General features: G+C 42.3%; 2 protein-coding genes across 3 annotated transcripts; both read right to left on the bottom strand.

Moving 5' to 3' along the window:
- Positions 1 to 3,835: 3,835 nt before the first annotated feature.
- Positions 3,836 to 15,909, bottom strand: LOC110500069 (dual specificity tyrosine-phosphorylation-regulated kinase 4-like). Its single transcript, XM_021577213.2, has 14 exons — positions 15,843 to 15,909; positions 9,090 to 9,179; positions 8,007 to 8,180; positions 7,731 to 7,845; positions 7,365 to 7,528; positions 7,100 to 7,236; positions 6,825 to 6,965; positions 6,484 to 6,622; positions 6,251 to 6,332; positions 5,958 to 6,130; positions 5,798 to 5,858; positions 5,184 to 5,313; positions 4,636 to 4,823; positions 3,836 to 4,438 (listed from the first exon to the last, which is right to left on the bottom strand). The coding sequence occupies exons 1-14, from the start codon at positions 15,903 to 15,905 to the stop codon at positions 4,155 to 4,157; spliced, it is 1,941 nt and encodes a 646-aa protein (XP_021432888.2). The 5' UTR covers positions 15,906 to 15,909; the 3' UTR covers positions 3,836 to 4,154.
- Positions 15,910 to 16,615: 706 nt separating this feature from the next.
- LOC110500070 (RAD51-associated protein 1) lies at positions 16,616 to 20,961 on the bottom strand. 2 transcript variants are annotated; one of them, XM_021577215.2, is made up of 9 exons: positions 20,565 to 20,961; positions 20,247 to 20,293; positions 19,986 to 20,130; positions 19,151 to 19,257; positions 18,876 to 18,965; positions 18,591 to 18,728; positions 18,280 to 18,483; positions 18,022 to 18,174; positions 16,616 to 17,876 (listed from the first exon to the last, which is right to left on the bottom strand). In XM_021577215.2, the coding sequence occupies exons 1-9, from the start codon at positions 20,660 to 20,662 to the stop codon at positions 17,749 to 17,751; spliced, it is 1,110 nt and encodes a 369-aa protein (XP_021432890.2). In that variant the 5' UTR covers positions 20,663 to 20,961; the 3' UTR covers positions 16,616 to 17,748. The 2 variants fall into 2 exon arrangements, with proteins under 2 accessions (XP_021432890.2, XP_021432891.2); XM_021577216.2 differs by lacking the exon at positions 18,876 to 18,965.
- Positions 20,962 to 21,962: the final 1,001 nt, after the last annotated feature.

The raw sequence follows: 21,962 nt of genomic DNA on the forward strand, positions 1-21,962 counted from the left end.
AAATGTTTTCGTATCAATGTACAGTTCATCAAGTGGAATGACCTCAATTCAATTATTTCCAAATAGACCACAATGGCTGATTGTGAAATAAGTTGGTTGAAATGAATGCACACACTTTCTTTTTGTTGTAGTACAGTACAATAAAATCAGCAATGTCCTGGCATGCTATTATACTGACTTATAGAAAGATAGCAAAACAGTTACTCAGTACATCACACAATATCATCATTAAGCGCACCAGCTATTGTCTGTGGGGCTCTCTTAAATAACAATGTTCAGCGAGCACTGAAAAATAAACAAGAAAACCATTCAAATTACAATTGAAACATGGTAAAAATATACATATTTCATTTAAGACATTGCCAATGTGACCTGGTTATGTATACATACAGTGCTTGAGATATAAACTCGGCCAAAAAGAAACATCCTTTTTTCAGGACCCTGTCTTTCAAAGATTATTCGTAAAAATCCAAATAACTTCACAGATCTTCATTGTAAAGGGTTTAAACACTGTTTCCCATGCTTGTCAAATTAACCATAAACAATTAATGAACATGCACCTGTGGAACGGTCGTTAAGACACGAACAGCTTACTGACGGTAGGCAATTAAGGTTACGGAATTAAGGAAAACTTAAAGACACTGAAGAGGCCTTTCTACTGACTCTGAAAAACACCAAAGAAAAGATGCCCAGGGTCCCTGCTCATCTGTGTGAACATGCCTTAGCTGTGCCTCAGCTGCATGCCTCAGCTGCGTGAACGTGCCTTGCATGCTGCAAGGAGGCATGAGGACTGCAGATGTGGCCAGGGCAATAAATTGCAATATCCGTACTGTGAGACGCCTAAGACAGCGCTACAGGGAGACAGGACGGACAGTTGATCGTCCTTGCAGTGGCAGACCACGTGTAACCATGTTCATACAAATATTCACACATGTTAAGTTTGCTGAAAATAAACGTAGTTGACAGTGAGAGGACATTTATTTTTTGCTGAGTTTATTACCCCAAATATTTCATATACAGGTCACACCTTAAACCAATAAGTTAATCATAACAAAAGTGTAAAATGTACATTAAATGCTGTACTGTTCAAAAGGAAATATATTCTGAACATGGTACAAATATAAAAACAGTTTTAAAATGACTTTCTCTAACTGGAGCATGTGAAAAGCATCAGCACCAGTTTCCTTAAAAAGAAGCTTACAGAGAACAAAAAAAAGCTACCTTCCTTCATTTGGCCCAGGTTTTATTGAAGAAAGCTGAACATTGCAGCAAATGATCTTTTTGTCAAGGTAAGAGAAGTTAATCAAAATAGATGGAACTGCTTTTTTGAGGAATTAAGAGCTTTAAAAAAATGACATTTGTGTGAGGAATAAAAAAAAAACAGACGATGCATTGGATGCTGAAAGGCACATTTGAATAACAAGTGGTGAGGATCACTGGTCAGAATATTCCTGTTTTGTAGACACCGGGAAACTTTGTATATGACAATGACGTATGAAGAATATCAAACCATCCAATCCCAGTCCAAGCTTGGCATTTCAGGTCAGGAAAATAACATTCCTTTACATTGACCACTTGAGGGCCCTGTTTTTGAGCTAACAGTTGTCAGCTCGACAGCCGCCCTTTCACTGACTTACAGGTGATTGTCATTTTATTCAGTAACACCTAGAGTTGTATGAATCTTCAGAATAAACTAGTAATGAAACAATATCAATAATACTATGGTCAACAACCACAAATGATTGAGTCAAAGTCAAATTCCATAAACATGGTAAACTCTGAGTAATCTCAAGATCAGTTTGTGCACACTAGTGCTTTATGTTTTTCCACTATCACCATCAGCTCTGTGCATGGGAGATGCTTTGTGCTGCTAAGAGCCTTAAACATCGCATCCATGGCACGGGCAACTCCTTGGGCTTGCCATGTGTATTCCAATGCAAACACGTGGGCCAGGGCTTAACCTACGTATATTTTGGGTCAGACATCCGTGATGGCAAAATTACAGTAAATGTGGCTCGGCCTAACCTGGCTATACCGAGAGTGGAAAACAGGAAAATCTGGGCATTGATCTGGGTTCTAAGCCGAGGGATCCCACCTCAGAGAATATTTCAGCCATTTTAAACTAATGCACGTGACCTGTGCTACTTTACAAGCTTATGACAAGTGCATGTGGCCACATTCTAGATGCAATAAGCACATTTGTGACTACTGCAATACTAGAGAAGACCAACATTTGCTGATACACAGCACATTTAACTCTACCCAAAGACCCACCGAAGACTCTGTGTTCCAAAGACCTCTGCAGCTAGACAGAGTCCAAGCGCTAAACATACCATTGGACTAGGAAATATATTCTATAGTGCAGCACATACAGTGGGATAAAAAAGTATTTAGTCAGCCATCAATTGTGCAAGTTCTCCCACTTAAAAATATGAGAGAGGCCTGTAATTTTCACCATAGGTACACTTCAACTATGACAGACAAAATGAGAAAAAAAATCCAGAAAATCACATTGAAGGATTTTTAATGAATTTATTTGCAAATTATGGTGGAAAATAAGTATTTGGTCAATAACAAAAGTTTCTCAATACTTTGTTATATACCCTTTGTTGGCAATGACAGAGGTCAAATGTTTTCAGTAAGTCTTCACAAGGTTTTCACACACTGTTGCTGGTATTTTGGCCCATTCCTCCATGCAGATCTCCTCTAGAGCAGTGATGTTTTGGGGCTGTTGCTGGGCAACACAGACTTTCAACTCCCTCCAAAGATTTTCTATGGGGTTGAGATCTGGAGACTGGCTAGGCCACTCCAGGACCTTGAAATGCTTCTTACGAAGCCACTCCTTCGTTTCCTGGGCGGTGTGTTTGGGATCATTGTCATGCTGAAAGACCCAGCCACGTTTCATCTTCAATGCCCTTGCTGATGGAAGGAGGTTTTCATTCAAAATCTCACGATACATGAGTTGCACCATTCATTCTTTCCTTTACACGGATCAGTCGTCCTGGTCCCTTTGCAGAAAAACAGCGCCAAAGCATGATGTTTCCACCCCCATGCTTCACAGTATGTATGGTGTTCTTTGGATGCAACTCAGCATTCTTTGTCCACCAAACACGACGAGTTGAGTTTTTACCACAAAGTTATATTTTGGTTTCATCTGACCATATGACATTCTCCCAATCTTCTTCTGGATCATCCAAATGCTCTCTAGCAAACTTCAGATGGGCCTGGACATATACTGGCTTAAGCAGGGGGACACGTCTGGCAATGCAAGATTTGAGTCCCTGGCGGCATAGTGTGTTACTGATGGTAGGCTTTGTTACTTTGGTCCCAGCTCTCTGCAGGTCATGCACTCGGTCCCCCCGTGTGGTTCTGGGATTTTTGCTCACCGTTCTTGTGATCATTTTGACCCCACGGGGTGAGATCTTACGTGGAGCCCCAGATCGAGGGAGATTATCAGTGGTCTTGTATGTCTTCCATTTCCTAATAATTGCTCCCACAGTTGATTTCTTCAAACCAAGCTGCTTACCTATTGTAGATTCAGTCTTCCCAGCCTGGTGCAGGTCTACAATTTTGTTTCTGGTGTCCTTTGACAGCTCTTTGGTCTTGGCCATAGTGGAGTTTGGAGTGTGACTGTTTGAGGTTGTGGACAGGTGTCTTTTATACTGATAAGTTCAAACAGGTGCCATTAATACAGGTAACGAGCGGATGACAGAGGAGCCTCTTAAAGAAAAAGTTACAGGTCTGTGAGAGCCAGAATTCTTGCTTGTTTTATAGGTGACCAAATACTTATTTTCCACCATAATTTGCAAATAAATTCATTAAAAATCCTACAATGTTTTCTCATTTTGTCTGTCATAGTTGAAGTGTACATATGATGAAAATTACAGGCCTCTCTCATCTTTTTAAGTGGGAGAACATGCACAATTGGTGGCTGACTAAATACTTTTTTGCCCCACTGTATATAACAAATTCATGACCCACTACATCTACAAAACAGGATACACTCCAACAATGACCCCCATTTAATGTTATTAATATGTGTCTTATGTTAGACCTCTGATAATATTAACCCTGATGTGACCTATGCATGTGACCTATAAATCCCCCCTCCCCTCAACCCCCTCCCAGCCCCAAGCCCTCTGTCCCTGGGGCCTTCATGTGATGGGGGACAGGCCCTGCTGGGGCTCCAGACTGTCCCTGTCTGCGTCTACAGTGTGCTCCAGCCGGGGTCTGATGACGATGTGGACTGATCTCTCCCTATGTACCTCCTGCTTGCTGCTGCTAACAGCCCTGGTGCTCTTGGTCTTGCCCTCACCCATCTGGCCCTCAGCCGAAGCCCCGATCGGACGCAAGCGCTCGGCGGACGCCAGCTTCACAGAGTTCTCTCTCTTGGGCCTGTCTGTGGCGTTGGAGAACGGGCTGTAGAATGCCTTGTCAACTGCGTCAGAGAGGGGGAAGCAAGATGCCTGTTACTTCATGTCAATCATAGAGATGTGGAGAAAATGTAGTCTGTGTCAATTTGCCACTCTCAAAGTCTAAAAAATGCCTAGTGCAGATGTTTTTTTTGTTTTGTTACATGTAAACACATACATATGAGGGCATGGTAGTAGTATGGTAGATGACTGCTCCTCTTACCTATCTTGTTGATGAGGGCTGGGTTGTGGGGAATGTGCTGCTCTATCTTGTTGTTCTCCACGTTGCTCAGGCTCTCGCTGGGCCTTCTCACGGTGCGGGTCTTGGGCCGAAACTTGTTGGAGCGGGCCTCCTGGATCCACTCATGTTGCATGGCCTCGTCGGGCGTCATGCGCTTCTTAGGGTCCCACCTGACAGAGAGAAGAGAGCACATCTCAATTGAATACACCTCGCATGCTCTCTCGGAGGTCCCTCCCCTCTGACCTTCTTCCTCCATTGGGTTTTGAGATGGAGGCGAGGAGAGAGAAGAGAGGAAGTGAGGAGTATTCAAATGAGATTCTCCCAGAGAGAACCAAAGGTAAAACCCCACACTGGGCTTCCTTGTAGATTTCAATCTCAATGAGCCTCACCTGGATGAGTAAACGGTAAATAAACTTAAGTCAATAATAATGCGAAAGAGGGCTCGCTTCACATGACTCCTTAGTAATATTTGAGATTGGGTAATTCTATGGCTGTGTTATTGACAGGTGTACAGTGTGCACAGTACATACGTGAGACAGCGTTTGATGAAGTCCAGAAAGACAGGATCGTTGGTCTTCAGGACACTGGCCAGATCCTTGGAGTTGGGCCGTCTCTTTCTCCCCCTGCTGTTGGTGATGTTCCTGGGGTTTCCCTTGGAATCTGCACAATCACAACCAGGGCTTAATCAACAAGAAGATCTCTTACTAAGAATTATACACCGGGTAGTTTGGGTCCTGGATGCTGATTGGCTGAAATATCATACTATATACCATGGTTGTGATGTAAACATACTTGTTTACTGTTCTATTTACGTTGGTAACCAGTTTATAATTGCAATAAGGCACGTCAGTGGTTTGTGGTATATGGTCAATATACCACAGCTAAGGGCTGTATCCAGGCACTCCCTTTCACATTGTGCATAAGAACAACCCTCAGCTGTGTTATATGGCCAACACTCCCTCAGGCTTATTGCTTAAACACCCTCTGACACTAAAATTATGCAAATCCCTATGTCAGAAATATACACATTTAACTGTGATCCTATTGGTACGTCAGTAGAAGTGAAAGGTCTCAGTTAAACAGAATTTCAATCGAACAGTCAAAGAGAAAACCATGTGACTGTACTAAGATCAAAAACGCTTACCAAAAAAATGCCTTTTCCTGGTTGCTGTCGATAAGAAATCATTTGGAGGCATTCCCAGCACCTGAGAACAAATCAGGTGAACACACACAGTGAGCCAAACCACAAGGTTGAAAGAGCCATTAACAAAGAGAACATGGTATTGTAGGTACTAGGTAGGTACCTCCATGATGCAGGCAATCTGCTCCACCTCACTCTCCCCAGGAAAGAGGGGGAAGCCAGTGTAGAGCTCAGCCAGGATGCAGCCAAAGCTCCACATGTCGATGGCCATGCTGTAGGGATGGCCCAGGAGCACCTCTGGGGAACGGTAGAAGCGGCTCTGGATGTAGGTGTAAACTGTGAAGGAGAGCCAGGAATTAGGTATGCTATAATGTGATACTATAATGAGTTTGTGCCCCCTGTTTGCCTACTTGCTCTAACCCTACATTAGGAAAATCTACAAGCTAAGACACTCGCCTCTCTGCTGCTCATAGCAGCTGGAGCCAAAGTCAATGACCTTGATGTTGCCTTGGCCTTTGTGTGACAGAAGGATGTTTTCCTGGAAAATAAATACCCAAGTATGAGCATATCCTCTCCTGTGGCACCATTATACTGAGCCAACAATGAATATGTGTGCAAATATGCTTCACTTTTCATGAAGTAATGTGTCAAGGTTGTTAGGGGTTAAAGGTCATGGCTAGGGGTCATACCGGTTTCAGGTCACAGTGGATGATCTTCTCTTTGTGCAGCATCTGCAGGCACTTGAGGAGGGAGTAGGCAAAGCGGCGCACCAGGATCTGGCTGAAGCCCTGGAATTTGTTCTTCTTGATAAGTTCGTACAGGTTCACTCTGCACGGTCAAAGATACAAGCAAACATCCTTTAGATTTACATGCCCAAATAATCTTCATACTACATGTTTACCTTCTGTGGATGAAATATAGCAAACGTATTCTCTCCTGAACTAAATAAACAAATAACAAAAAGGTATTATTGTATTTCTGAATATTATCTTATATTTGGCCCTACAGTGTCTGTGTCCGTCAAGCCTACCCCAGGAGCTCGAAGGAGATGCAGAGATGGTTCCGGAAGTAGAAGTGCTCCTTCATGTGAATGACGTTGTGTTTGTTGTCTCTGTCCTTCCTTCTCAACGCATCCAGGATCTTCAACTCCACCATGGCCTGGTGGTGGAACCTGCAGCCAATCATAACAGAGAAGCAGTGTTATAACATGTGTCATAGCGTGTCCTAACATGTTATTAGTGAAAGGTTGGTATTTGACAACCCAGCTGTACTACGATATGCTAGCTAGCTAGTGGTGTTAGTCACCTTTTCTTGTTGCGAATGACCTTGATGGCGACAAGTTCATTGGTCTTGTGATCCAGGCACTTCAGGACCTGTCCGAAGGATCCTTTCCCGATCACCTCCAGCACCTCAAACCGGAAGCCTATGTGGTCATGCGCGACCTGCAGAGAAAAGGGTATAATTTACTTTAAAGCAATACTGCAAAAAGTTTACTCTATATGGCACTAAAACTGGTTCTGAAATTCACAGAGCTTCTTTACTGCCATCTTTGTGCCCATTTTTATGTTACCTTCAGATAGCCTCCGCTCTCATCGTCGTAGCCAGAGTTATGGGGCAGGCTGGGGGAACCCTCCATCTTCTTGGCATCCAGGCCCAGGTACCAGACCTCGGAGTAGTCCATGACCTCCTCCTGCTCATGTTCAGTCAGACGATCTTTGAACGCCTTCAGGACCTCTGTATAGGAGGGAAAAGAAATTCCTGTCAGCAAATCCCAGTTTGCATTTGTTTCTTCCTGATTAAATAAGATCAAGGGACAGAAAACTCTTTCTCTTTTAGAATTGCCAATACTAAATCGCCAACAACAGCACCTTCCACCAACGCTTCCCTACTCTCCAACTCCTACTCAGACCTAGTCCTACCCGTAGCCCACACACACCTGCAGGAGACATGGGCAGATTGTGTCCCTCAATATTCCTCTCCTGCTCCTGATTGTTCTTCCTGTTGATGGACTCTGGCAGACTCTCCACTGTGGAGCTCTGTGATCTCTCATCCTGTCAATTGTAAAACATACAGGAAATTAACTAGTTGCAGAGGTTTTGCATGGTAACAATTTAACACTTATAACTTCTCAGCAGAATGTTTCATTGCTTCAATATACTAGGCTCTAAGTACATAATACCAAGAGATTCGACTAATAGTAACAAGGACTCACCTGGAAGCTTTCCTGGTGCCTAGTACCTGAAAGCTGCCCATCACAGATGTTCTGCAGGCCCTTGCTGGTGATGTTGGGCAGGATGCTTTCGGACAGGTGATGGTACTTGACATTGTTTACAACCAAGGGCTTAGTATCCAGCTTGGGCAGGGTGCCTTTGCCCGAGCCACAGTTCTACAGCCAGAACAAGAGAGAGAGGGAGGCAGAGAGAGAAGGACCCATATTTAGAGGGTCATCCAGGTTAAATCTACAGAGATAATACAGGTGTTGTTACATAACGAGGTTTGAGGCACTGGGTGTTTCTAGTTGTCCTGCCGATTCAGTAATGAGGCAAGTAGCCTGTGGTGCCCAGAAAGGGCATAGAGTTACGTGCCAGGGCAAGAGTGAAGCAGGGTCTAAAGCCTTGGAGGTCTGCTTTTCGACAGAAGCTTTCACTGCAGCCCGACTCGGAGTCTCTCTCTCCATTTATTTTTCCTTCACTCTCTCTTTGTTTATAGGCTGCTAGTCTTTCTCGGTACTCTATGTAACACATCCTCTCAAAAGCTGCCCAAAAGGCTAGGTTATACCAGGGCACCACCTCTGACTGAAGGATAAAGCTGTGCTGCAGTTACAGTAGTATGGCTCTCGTGGCCTTATTGATTTGAACTGAAACAGTGCTGCCAAATTGAGAGGGGAATTTCTATTAATAGAACGCACTGTTTAATATCCAGGGCTTTACTGCAGTATCTGCAAGATTCATTATTCATAAAGAGCTATATATAGCAACATGGTACCAAAGACAGTTACCTCTGCACCCGGCCGGCACGTTCACACTGTTATTTAGGCCATTGAATCATTTTGGGATAAGGCAAATCACTTTTAATCTTAAAACTCAGGATCCAATCAGCAGGGACTAACTGGTGATAACTACCCTGCTCCGTCTTTTCAGAGGTGCGGGCTGGGCTGTTCCGTCATACAGTATTCCCCTACAGCTCACACTAGTCATAGTACTCCCCCACACGAACAGATCATGACACATCAATCGTATTCCCCGCACACCCACATACAAGAGCAGAATACTGAAGGATCAGGGAGTAGGTTTACCTGCTGCTGCTGGTAGGCCCGGCTGGACCCAAGGCGTGTGCATTCAGGCTGGGGTTTGTGTTGCTGGGAGTAGGCATCGGGCTTCTCTGTCTGTGGGGATTGGATGAGAAAAGGATGTCATATAATATGCGCTAGCTGAAGATGAACACACTCGTGCACACACCTACACATAGGCACAAACTATTTTGCTTGGCCCCAGCACTCACACGTGCGCACACACACACCGACTGCATATAGAAAATCTATGAAGGCCAACGTCCTAATTAAATTGCAATGTATTTTTAGAACTAGCGATGATTCTCAAATGTGGTTCATATGCAGCTGTAGTCAATACTGCATAAATGCATGGGGGGGTGGGGGGGCTAGAGTATGGCTAGAGTAGACACAGTTAGCCCATTTTTGAATACTGCAATATAAAAATGTGCAGTAGCCCAAATATATTGTGAATCCAGTGCTGACACCAGCTAGGTGTCAGCCGTGACAAACGGATCATATTAACCCAGTAGACCCCAGGAAGCCAATGATCCATTCCTGAGCACACTGAGCTGTAGATCACGGGGATTGAAGTGGGTTAGTCCATCTGAAGGTTAGTGGAACCATGAAACCATGGGAGTAATTGTGTCAATGCATTGACATCTGATTCTGAAAACAGTTGGAAAGTGTTTTCATACCTAATTACTGTCTGTCTGTCCAGTAAAGTCTGTACAGTACACTTAAAGTTTGCACTTTCATGCTGAGGTTCCAAATACAGTACTGTGAACTAAAACAAAATGCAAAAAAAGACCATGTTGAATTTGCATCCAATGAGCCACATAAAACAAAGCAATACCATTATTTATACCTCACCTTGATATGAATTTCTGGAAACATTGCGTTATAACCCGAGTGAATTCCAATTATCATCGAGAATCACTCCTAGTTGGTCCACGTGAGCGCACAGCTTGAAAACATTCCCAGGCTAAATGTTATTCCCGAGTAAACGCAGAAACCAATATTCTGCTTCGCATCAAAACGATGTTGGCGCTCGGTGGTAACTGCAGAGTAGTGCTACTGAATAGTAATGAACGGACTGTAGATGCAGAAAAAAAGCTTTGTCAGCCGAAGATTATGGAGAGTGTGCAAGCTGTCGTTAGACTGACGCGCATATCGTCGGAGAGCCACCTGTTAGGGTATTCTAGGGTCACAGTTTATTCCACATCGACAAGCGACACCTTGGACTCCCGGTATAGATTGTTTGTCAATTCATTAAACTGTCCAACTTCACACAGACTCCTCGGGTACCGCATACATAACTTTCCAAGCATGAGAATCAACATTGCGCGTAAAACCGTTATGTAGCTAGTAGATAGAACCATGTACAGTATTTGCCAAGTCCCCCAGCAAAACAAAATCCATCGACCGTTTGTGACCAAGCTCAAACAACAACAAATCCCCTCTCCCTAGCTCGTGTATGACACCATTTTTTCTTAAATCCCCAAATCCTTGGGTTGAGTCTTCGCCGTTTTTATCTCACAGTGTAGGCCTACTACAGAGAATGAGATACACCTACACTGGATCAATGCTCACGTGTCAGAATCACTGTCCGGGAACTGAAACTCAGAGTAACACTGCTGAATAGCAACCACACATCTGAAGCTAATGATTACTACTTCATTTTAGTCTCCCACGAAGGTACCATCTAACCACATTAAACATGGAACATTGAATGATATCACGACAGCTTTACAGTAGTAAAGATCTTTAGGTTGTAAAAATGCAATTGTCAAAAACCAGTACTAAATCATCAAATGTTTAATCATTGGATCAGTTTATAATCTCTCACACACACACACACACACACACACACACACACACACACACACACACACACACACACACGTGTCTTACTATACTTGTGAGGACTTTTGGGGGGACCAACAATTGATTGCCATTCAAAATCCTGTTTTCCCTAACCCTTAACCTAAAACAGAAGGTCTTCACTTCTCAAAATTGTAGTTGGTTTACCATTCTTGTGAGTACTTCTGGTACAGGTCTTGTAAAAAATAAAAAAAACTCACGCACACCTTATAATTGAAAGTGAATTACACATCAATGCAAACCATATGCTAGCTCATCCAGACTGGAGAATCCTTTGAGATGTGTGGGAGAGGCATCTACACTTTCACATGATTCATCCTACATACCCCAAGCGTGAAGTGGGTGGTACAGTATGTTCTACTGAAGCCTACGTCGGCATGGTCAGTCATCTCGGGGTAGACACGACTTGATAACAGTGGTTATTTCGTAACATGTTTTTTATCAGTGCTAACAGAAAATAGCTGTTTTCTTTCAATTGCTACCCAGTGTATTTCTCTCACCTTCGACATACCATCCATATATGTTTTTTTTTGCCATTACACAAGCTGCAGTCTCCATGGTGATATGATTTCCAGCTTCAGTCCATGATATTGAAAAAGCCTATAGTCACAACCAGTCCTCACTAGTAAGCCTGCAGCCGTAATCTGTTCATGGCTATAGGCTAAGCCTGACTTCTTATTGCAGTGTACAGTGGGTCAAAAAAGTATTTAGTCAGCCACCAATTGTGCAAGTTCTCCCACTTAAAAAGATGAGGCCTGTAATTTTTTTATCATAGGTACACTTCAACTATGACAGACAAAATTAGAAAAAGAATCCAGAAAATCACATTGTAGGATTTTTAATGAATTTATTTGCAAATTATGGTGGAAAATAAGTATTTGGTCAATAACATAAGTTTCTCAATACTTTGTTATATACCCTTTGTTGGCAATGACAGAGGTCAAATGTTTTCTGTAAGTCTTCACAAGGTTCACACACACTGTTGCTGGTATTTTGGCCCATTCCTCCATGTAGATCTCCTCTAGAGCAGTGATGTTTTGGGGCTGTTGCTGGGCAACACGGACTTTCAACTCCCTCCAAAGATTTTCTATGGGGTTGAGATCTGGAGACTGGCTAGGCCACTCCAGGACCTTGAAATGCTTCTTACGAAGCCACTCCTTCGTTTCCTGGGCGGTGTGTTTGGGATCATTGTCATGCTGAAAGACCCAGCCACGTTTCATCTTCAATGCCCTTGCTGATGGAAGGAGGTTTTCACTCAAAATCTCATGATATATGGCCCCATTCATTCTTTCCTTTACACGGATCAGTCGTCCTGGTCCCTTTGCAGAAAAACAGCCCCAAAACATGATGTTTCCACCCCCACGCTTCACAGTAGGTATGGTGTTCTTTGGATGCAACTCAGCATTCTTTGTCCTCCAAACACGACGAGTTGAGTTTTTACCAAAAAGTTATATTTTGGTTTCATCTGACCATATGACATTCTCCCAATCTTCTTCTGGATCATCCAAATGCTCTCTAGCAAACTTCAGACAGGCCTGGACATGTACTGGCTTAAGCAGGGGGACACGTCTGGCACTGCAGGATTTGAGTCCCTGGCGGCGTAGTGTGTTACTGATGGTAGGCTTTGTTACTTTGGTCCCAGCTCTCTGCAGGTCATTCACTAGGCCCCCCGTGTGGATCTGGGATTTTTGCTCACCGTTCTTGTGATCATTTTGACCCCACGGGGTGAGATCTTGCGTGGAGCCCCAGATCGAGGGAGATTGTCAGTGGTCTTGTAAGTCTTCCATTTCCTAATAATTGCTCCCACAGTTGATTTCTTCAAACCAAGCTGCTTACCTATTGCAGATTCAGTCTTCCCAGCCTGGTGCAGGTCTACAATTTTGTTTCTGGTGTCCTTTGACAGCTCTTTGGTCTTGACCATAGTGGAGTTTGGAGTGTGACTGTTTGAGGTTGTGGACAGGTGTCTTTTATACTGATAACAAGTTCATCAGGTGCCATTAATACAGGTAACGAGTGGAGGACAGAGGAGCCTCTTAAAGAAGAAGTTACAGGTCTGTGAGAGCCAGAAATCTTGCTTGTTTGTAGGTGACCAAATACTTATTTTCCACCATAATTTGCAAATAAATTAATTAAAAATCCTACAATGTGATTTTCTGGATTTTTTTCTCATTTTGTTTGTCATAGTCGAAGTGTACCTATGATGAAAATTACAGGCCTCTCTCTCATCTTTTTAAGTGGGAGAACTTGCACAATTGGTGGCTGACTAAACTTTTTTGCCCCACTGTAGCAGTTATACCCAACAGTGCGGTTGAGGTAATTGGGCAAAGGTTCATTGTCCACAGTGCATAAAATACCATTATTAATTATTATTAATTATATTTGACAATATTTTTTGGCTTATAAGACTAACTGGAAACAATTGTGCAAAGGTAAAGGATAGCCCTTTTTATTTTCTAGTGGAAACAAAAGGTGTGTTTCTCCTGCAGCATGATGGAGTGCACCAGTAGACCTGTGTTGTTGTAGGTGGGTGTTTATTCTCTAACTTTAGTAGTAGGAGGCATCCAAGGCTAGAGAGTAAGGAGGGACCACCCACTGGTCTAATCCAGATCAGGCTAAATCCCATTAGTAGCCTGCCCTGGACTGACTGCCACAGAGACACAGAGAGGAAAACCACTCTGGAAGGAGCAGAGCTAGGAGCATAAGCACTGTGGTGGATATCAATAGCTACACAACCCTGAGAGCACACAATGCAGTGTTAACTATAGCAATAGAACTAAAACACAGTGGCCAAGCCTACATCTCTATTGTTAAAACCTCCACACACACACAAAACAAATGCACTTCATGCAGTTTGAATTTCTATGATCAAGTCCAAGGTAAATCCGACAATAACCAATAGCATTCAATAACAACCATCTCTTCACTGCTGATCCAGAGAATGTCATAACAGGCATTAGTAAATCAGCCCTGTTTGGAGTCTTACCATGTCACCATCCTCGTGTCCCAGAAAAGGCCGGGGACAGACAGGCTTGCCCTGTGTAGCTGGCCTTTCCCAAGGACCCATATTAGAACACAGATTGTATCCACTTCAATCTGCGTACAGAGACAGCTAGACACAATATTATCTTGAGTAGACTAATCAGGCACTGCTGGCTTTACCCTAAACAATGCTGTCGGTCTGTCTGTCAGGGGTCAGAACCGGTCTAACCTTGCTGGTCAGAGTGAACTCTATCCTTTTGACTGAGCAGTGGTAGTGACACAACTGTCCCAGAAAGACAACTCCGGCAGGCAGTGGCTGAGGAATGTGAAGTGAATGATAGAGTGGGCTACCATCAAAGTTCATTCCACTGGGAATTTGTGGGTTATTTGACTTAGCTACAAGGGGTCAGAGAACGCACATACTTCCTTTTCTTTGTGCTGTAACATAGAGATTTATCTCCACAACATAAAATGAGGGGGGTACTTTAATGAATAAAATGTAGCCTTCATGATTAGAAGATCATGCTTCATTTCCAATTTCCAACTAAATAGTTTGATGAAAATGCCTCCAACAAGACCAGGAAAACACCAGACACTCACCACAGACAAATCAACAGAAATGTCCATCGCCATGCATTAAAAGACTGCTCAGTGGACTGTCTATATAGCATGCATAACATGTTGTAGAGCACCCACACCTTTGGCTTATCACTCCCCCCTAAACACAGTGTAAGCGACCTGTCTGCATTGTCCACTACTCTGAGCCATCTGTCGGCACATCCGCCATGTGGTGGGGTGGGGTGAGCTGCACTGTCTGTTCCCCCGTTCGCTGTCCATGGTGCTGGAGATGAGACAGGCAGTCTGGCTCCATGTTAGCCAGGTAAGCAAAGACAGGTTTCGGTCACCTCCTACACTCCCTGCCGAGGGCAATGGACTAGTGCTCTAACAAGCCATTTTTGGCTGCCACCGTTAGCAACCACATATGGTAACAATGTACAGCCATGAGCAATTTACACGAAACAAAATATATAATGTGATGTTTCTTTTGAGTCCAATAGGGACCAATGAAAGAAAGCTTTTATCAAGCTAGATTCATAATACAATGTCAAAATGACATGTCTCTGCCTTTTTTTGTATTTCTTCTAGGCATTGCATTGCTGATGTAGCCGCAATGCTTGTGTCTTTTTCTTCGCTTTCATCATCAGCCCTGGTTGAGTTCTGACAGTACATGTTCCAGAGTTTGAGGTAGATCGTGCCGCAGCCAGCAGCCCTAAATAGACATTTGATCAGAGGAGCAGTCTGTATAACGACATCTCTAGTAGCACAGAGATGTTTCCTGAGCGCATGGCATGTAGAGGGAATTCATCATCGCTCACTATCTCATATTCCTGCCTTTGGTTTCAGGCTTCCTCTCATTGGTATTCTACAGGCAATGAATTAGCACCACTGGATCAGGGAGTCTCCCACTCTCCTTTTCTTGTTAATTTTATGTGGTGGATTTTTTTCCATTCCACATTTTATATCCTGTCCTCCAGTGGTCCAGCTATTTTTTTTTATATCCCAAATCCCAGGTAGCCTACGGCAGATCCCATTCAGAGGACATGGACTATTGTTTAATTTATTATGGACTGCAGCATTGTACATAGAATTCAGCCTGTGCAGAGACAGAGACTGTGCCACTCAGATATCAATCAATGTGCTTTTTTAATTGCCAGAGGATTGAGATGTAACTGGGGGTAGGGCTTCAGATTGATGGTAAGCTTACCTTCTTCCTGTGGTAGGTCTGGTTGGATCCAAGGCTGGAGTTTTGTTAGGCAACTCTGACTGTTGGATTGTGGGTGATCTCAGGTGGTCCAGATATGATCTAAGAGTGTCTGCTAAATGTCTATATTGTAAATGTCATGAGAAATACAGTACCTTTTTCAACAACGGGAGATGTTGGTTCCTGTTTTCGATAAGTCTCTTCAACTTCTTTTTCATTTCTTTCCTATTGAAAACAGAAAGGTCATCAACTTGAGAGGTTTATGGAGTCTTTGAAGATTTTTGACATACATGTTTTTTTGTGTTTAAATAGTGGAATTATCTTTTTTGAGCGATAGTTTTTTTAATACTATTTGTCTATTATCCCTTTAGATGTTTGCATAGTATATTTGAGTAAATAACACAGCAATAGAATGAAAAAAATAGAAAATTTGGCAAATTCACGATAAAAAAAAAAGGATTGATAACCAAAATCAGAAATGGAAATCATACAACTAATTCACACTTACTTTCGCTCATTGGATGGATTTCCTTCGCTCATGTCCGGTGTTTACTGCTGCAAGGTAACGGAATAAACTAAATATTGAACTGTCAAACGCAATGGTCAAACTGACTATGCATACATATGCGTCATGTCATTGTGGTTTCATTATGTCGTAATGGAGATACATTCGGACTGACGACGGCGCGCTGTTGACTGATAAGCGCTAAAAGTGAAATCAACACGTAAAACAACGCATTATGTAACGCAAAAGAATAATGATAATCTATGGTGATTCACTTTCCATTTCTGGTTTTGGGAGCAATGAGAATTATCATTCACCCAAAAAGTAGCTGTCCACAATGTTCCACAACACACGGAGATGCTGAACAAACTCATTAGACCTATACAGGCTATACTGGAAACATGCTCACTACATAAAAGGTTATAGTTTCTATTGAATCTTTAATGTTTTATATTTACACATTGTACAAAGCTTTCGCTAAACAAACAACATCCACAACACTTTAAACACAAATAGAACACGTACATAGCCTATTCTACTGGATTTTCATCAAATCAAGGTAAAACGTTATATAAAGGGGCGTTCTGTAGTTGCTACATCCATTATTTTACTTTTGAAATTAATGATATTAGCCCATTGAGTCTTGAAGAATTTAACTTATAAATGGCTCATGAGGTTGGTTGAATGGTCATACCCCATCAGACCCCAAAATATAAACTGTTTTAATCCCAATGTTTGTTAATACATTAAATGCAAACAAATACTACTCACTGGGCACAGCCTTCAGTTCAACTTCTCATTTTGATTTACATTTAGTTTAGTTGTCGACTAACGTGAATTTAACATGAAATTAACAACAAATGTCATGTCGTTTTAGGTTAAAAGTTGGGTGAAAAAAATTATGAAATACCCTTACTTTGACTTTTTGAATATCCAATTTTCCATGTTGATTCAACTTCATCACATAGATTTTTTGGAGGTTGAAATGGCGTGAAAATAAAGTTGATCCAACCAGTTTTTACACTTTGGGTATATAGCCTCAAAACATGGTTAAAACTAGTTTTGATATCATGAATGGTCAGTCCTTGCATCCACAGCTCTATCTATGAATTTCAGAGTGGTTACATTTCTCCAGCCTCATCCCTCAGCTTTTTTACCCACTTTAACAATGTTCATTTTGCATTTTAAGATTATTGTATCCAGCAGAGTGTGCCATTGCACCATTTCTTTACATGTTTGAGTGAAAACTAAACAGACAGAAGACGAAAACCTCTCTGAAATGATAAAAGACACAAAAGGTTTGAAATCTGAAGGCTTTGCTGTAGGCCTAATAACAGAAAAAGTTGGGAACTGACCTTTGTTAAGTCAAATGGTCCAAAAGATGAGCTGATATAAAAGGAGAGCATGTATGACACCAGACTAAAAATAATTAACAGTACAATTTGAATGCCTCTTATTTAAAATAGACAGATCTAGAGGATTACAAAAGGAATCCTGAAAGTCAACTGTCAATTAGGCAGAGAGGCATAGAGCTCCTCTCTGATAGATAGGTGGGGTCAGTGACTAGCAACACTGGGGTGTAGGGATTTGACCCGCACCATGCGAGACAGTCCAAGTCTTAGACCCTGCCCTGGAGACTTCACTGGGGCACTCTGTGATGAGCCGGGACTTCGTCCAACGTGACCTGATGACAAGTTGTATAAGAAAAATAATGGGTGAACTGGGTCTTAAAATGCCTGAATACAAGGCACAACCTTGTTTCCAAACATGCAGTCCTACACCTGTTTATGAGATTACGATGACCTCCTTGACCTTTCAGTCAGTCTTACCTGGAGGATTCCACTTGGGTATTCTGCCCCCTGCTGGACTGCCAGAGACTGCAGGTCTGGAGACAGGAGAAGCGGCAGGGGACCTCTTGGGCACGGAAGCAGGCTTGGCAGTTGGACTTCTACCTACGGTGGGAGTTTTTAGACTGGGAGACCCTGTGAGGCACAGAAGGACAATTTGATTGAAACTCGGCAGGCTGGGAGCATGAAGAGATTGGGTTATTAGAATGGCAGTTCATAGTTCTTAAAGCTATTAAGTACCTGTCAAATGTGGTTTGGTTTTTGATGGTTTTGATGGCTGCTTTTCTTCCTTTGAGGCCGCCTGAGGTTTAGCTTTTGGTTGCTCTTTCTTGGCTGTCTTCACTTTTGTGTTTTTTTTCTTTTTCTCTCGTTTCTTTACTGTGAACTCATCATCATCATTACCACTTTCAGCTGGATCACTGAAATCAGCATCACTCTCTGAATCTGAATAGAAAGGAATATTCAGTATACAGTACACAACAAATGTGTCATGAAATACACCTGGAATGTAGAAAAACAAAGAGCATACGCCATTTTGTTGATATGACAACCTGGTGTCCCTTTGGGATTGTAGTCCTCATCGCCATCCTTCAGCATGCTCCTTTGCTGCTCTGTAGCCTTGGAGGCTGCCTTCCTCTGTCTGGAGGGGGCGCAAGGGGATCCCCGATCATTCGTTATCTGGTCATGGCCTAAGGGAGGAGATTATCTAATCACAAAGGGATCACTAGTGTCTGTGAGATGCAAAAGCATGGGATCCAATAATATTAAATAGATTTGTCAGTGGTGGGCATGTGTATCATTACCACCCATGCATTTTAGATATCAAAAATAAATACCCAAATGGTTGAAGTCCACACTGCAGTTGGAAAGGAATAATGATGGAGGATTTTTACCATCTATTTGTCGTTGATTCTTGACACATCTTTCTAAAAATAAATAGAATAAACTAAATTGCAAATAATTGTTGACAGTGAGTGAGACATGCGAGTCATCTCATCTCTCACATTGTGATAAATCTACCAATGAGCCAAACCACTCCAAATTGCTGTTTTGCTGTTGAACAGCAATGTTTCAAACACCAATTGTAAAGAATCAACAGTCCAATGCAAACCTGGATTATAGGAACATTGTTCCTCATTTATCTTGGTGGTTTTAAGCAACGACAAAGTAAGAGCTGCTTCCAAATCTCTGTCATACAGCTTCTCATCCAATGGTTTCCTGAAAAACACAGGTACAATTCTGATACATTAAAAAGCCTTCTCAAAGGGACATGTGACAAAAGTGTAACAGAGTTGACATGTAACACGTGATATGTGTAGGTGAATTCTGGTCATCCTGAGCTGCACTGCTGAAGTTTCACAGACAATATTGATCAACATAGAGCAGATTGATCACAAGGTTACATTCAGAGTGACTGTCACTCTGTATCACCATGACACATCAAAACACCCTTACTGCCACTGGCCTCAGAGACCTTGCCAATGATTCACCACACATTGTGTCTTTTTGTGATTTGATGCATGGCAGATCACAAGCAACGCGTCTGGCTAAAAGACTCATTTGAGTTTGAGCACTGATTTATGGAGTTCTTCTCTGGGCCAGTGGTCAGCCTGATGTCATTACATACAACATCTAGACACAGTGTCCCTAATACTGCCTGCAACTGGGTATTTGTTATTGTTTATCTGTCACTATGCAGAATAAGGTGACGGGGCACTGACAGAGGGCAACAAGGACATTCAGTGTGTTTGTGTTCTGCATGCATGCTTTTGTTTACATAGCCGTGGTCACACACTACAAAACTGTTAAGAATGTTTCATAACTTTTGTCTCCACAACATATTTATTGAGGAACAAAGAAACAACAAGAAATTATATTGAATATATGGTGTTGTTTAGTAAACCCTTTAAGGGTTGTTTCTGCTTGTTTCTGATTCAACGTCCTACCTATCCTTGTGGCCTATGGGCTGTGAGCCAGTCTCTTGACTGGAGGTCTTGCTTGAAGATTTCTTGCTTTTCTCCTGTGCTGGTTCTTTCACACTCTCCTTTGCTTTTTTGCTGGGTGGTGCTTTCACAGAGGCAAAATCATCATCTGTTGCACATGATCAGAAACAGTGGAACACATGATTACATAAAAGGAGAAGGGAATTGCAACACCAACTGGCTACTTACACCATAAATTAATGAAATACATTGGATTTGACATACCATCACCCAAATCCTGGAAATCTGAATAATTTACAAGCTTGGTCTTCCTGTAAAAAAATGAATAATAAATCAATAAAAACCACTTGCGCGCGCGCACACACCTTATAAGTGACAAGATTTGGCAAGATCAAGTAGTCTCTCTAGACAGACGGGTTGCCACCCACAATGTACCAATGTAGGTTTGGGATTTCCGAGACTAAAGATCAAGCAAAGCAATACAATTCTCTAGTCTGTGCTGTCAGCTCGTACTACTGGCTAACGCTACTGTAATAGCTAGCGAGGCTTAGCTAATAAAGAAGGTAAGCTTTGGTTACAAACCTCGATGGTCGCTCCATATCAGTTGTCTTTTCTTTAGCGATGGTCAAAATTATATTATTGCTCAAATGTTTTACTGATCGTATCGTAAAAGTAGCCATAAAACATACTATGCAGATTTTCAACAGTGGTCACTGGTCCACGAAAACAAACTTTCAATCATCCCGCCCGAAAATGTGATTACAAATCTGACGATTCAGATTCGATGATTCGTCGTTTGTTCTTCAATTTCAAAATCGTTGCGTCCTCTCTCGTCGTCTCCTTCTCAAAACCGAATGGAGAAGAATGTCAGAGGGGCGGGACCTCTGGCTTTCTCATCCAATGTGTTATGAGAAGGAGACGAGGCCAGAGGACGCAACGAGAAACAATGCAAATCTTCCCAAAGATATTTATAACCAACCCTCCTTGTTCCATCTGTGTGAGCTGGTGAGAAGAGGCGAATCTGCTGAGAAGAAATACAACTTTCACGAATCTATAACTACAACATTAAAGATGAATCAACAATCATTAATCAATTAACAATTCGAGAGGTCTTGTGTGGTACAAATATTTTTGGTGCTTTGTAAAAAAGTAATTGTAAATTATGTCATTGAACTTGTAGCTGTAGCAAGTGTTGTGTGACCTCTGTTTCAGGGCTAAAAATCGCCTAGATTAGGTAAATTAGTTTTTTGTTGTGTAAATTAACGATATCAATTTAATTAGAGCTGTACAGGTTTAGCTACATAAATATACATTGTATAATAGCAATAGTTTAAGTACTTATGTAAAAATACTTTAAAGTACTACTTAAGTCATTTTTGGGGGTATCTGTACTTTAACTTTTACTGATAAATCCACTATAATTGAGAATTTCAATAAGCATTTTTCTACGGCTGGCCATGCTTTCCACCTGGCTACTCCTACCCCGGTCAACAGCACTGCACCCCCCACAGCAACTCGCCCAAGCCTTCCCCATTTCTCCTTCTCCCAAATCCAATCAGCTGATGTTCTGAAAGAGCTGTAAAAACTGGACCCCTACAAATCAGCCGGGCTAGACAATGTGGACCCTTTCTTTCTAAAATTATCTGCCGAAATTGTTGCCAAATTGTGTCGTCTGAGATTCCCAAAGATTGGAAAGCAGCTGCGGTCATCCCCCTCTTCAAAGGGGGGGGGGACACTCTTGACCAAAACTGCTACAGACCTATATCTATCCTATCCTGCCTTTCTAAGGTCTTCGAAAGCCAAGTCAACAAACAGATTACCGACCATTTTGAATCTCACCATACCATCTCCGCTATGCAATCTGGTTTCAAAGCTGGTCATGGGTGCACCTCAGCCACGCTCACGGTCCTAAACGATATCTTAACCGCCATCGATAAGAAACATTACTGTGCAGCCGTATTCATTGATCTGGCCAAGGCT

This window comes from Oncorhynchus mykiss, chromosome 21 (genome assembly GCF_013265735.2).
Source record: "Oncorhynchus mykiss isolate Arlee chromosome 21, USDA_OmykA_1.1, whole genome shotgun sequence".
NCBI classification, from domain to species: domain Eukaryota; kingdom Metazoa; phylum Chordata; class Actinopteri; order Salmoniformes; family Salmonidae; genus Oncorhynchus; species Oncorhynchus mykiss.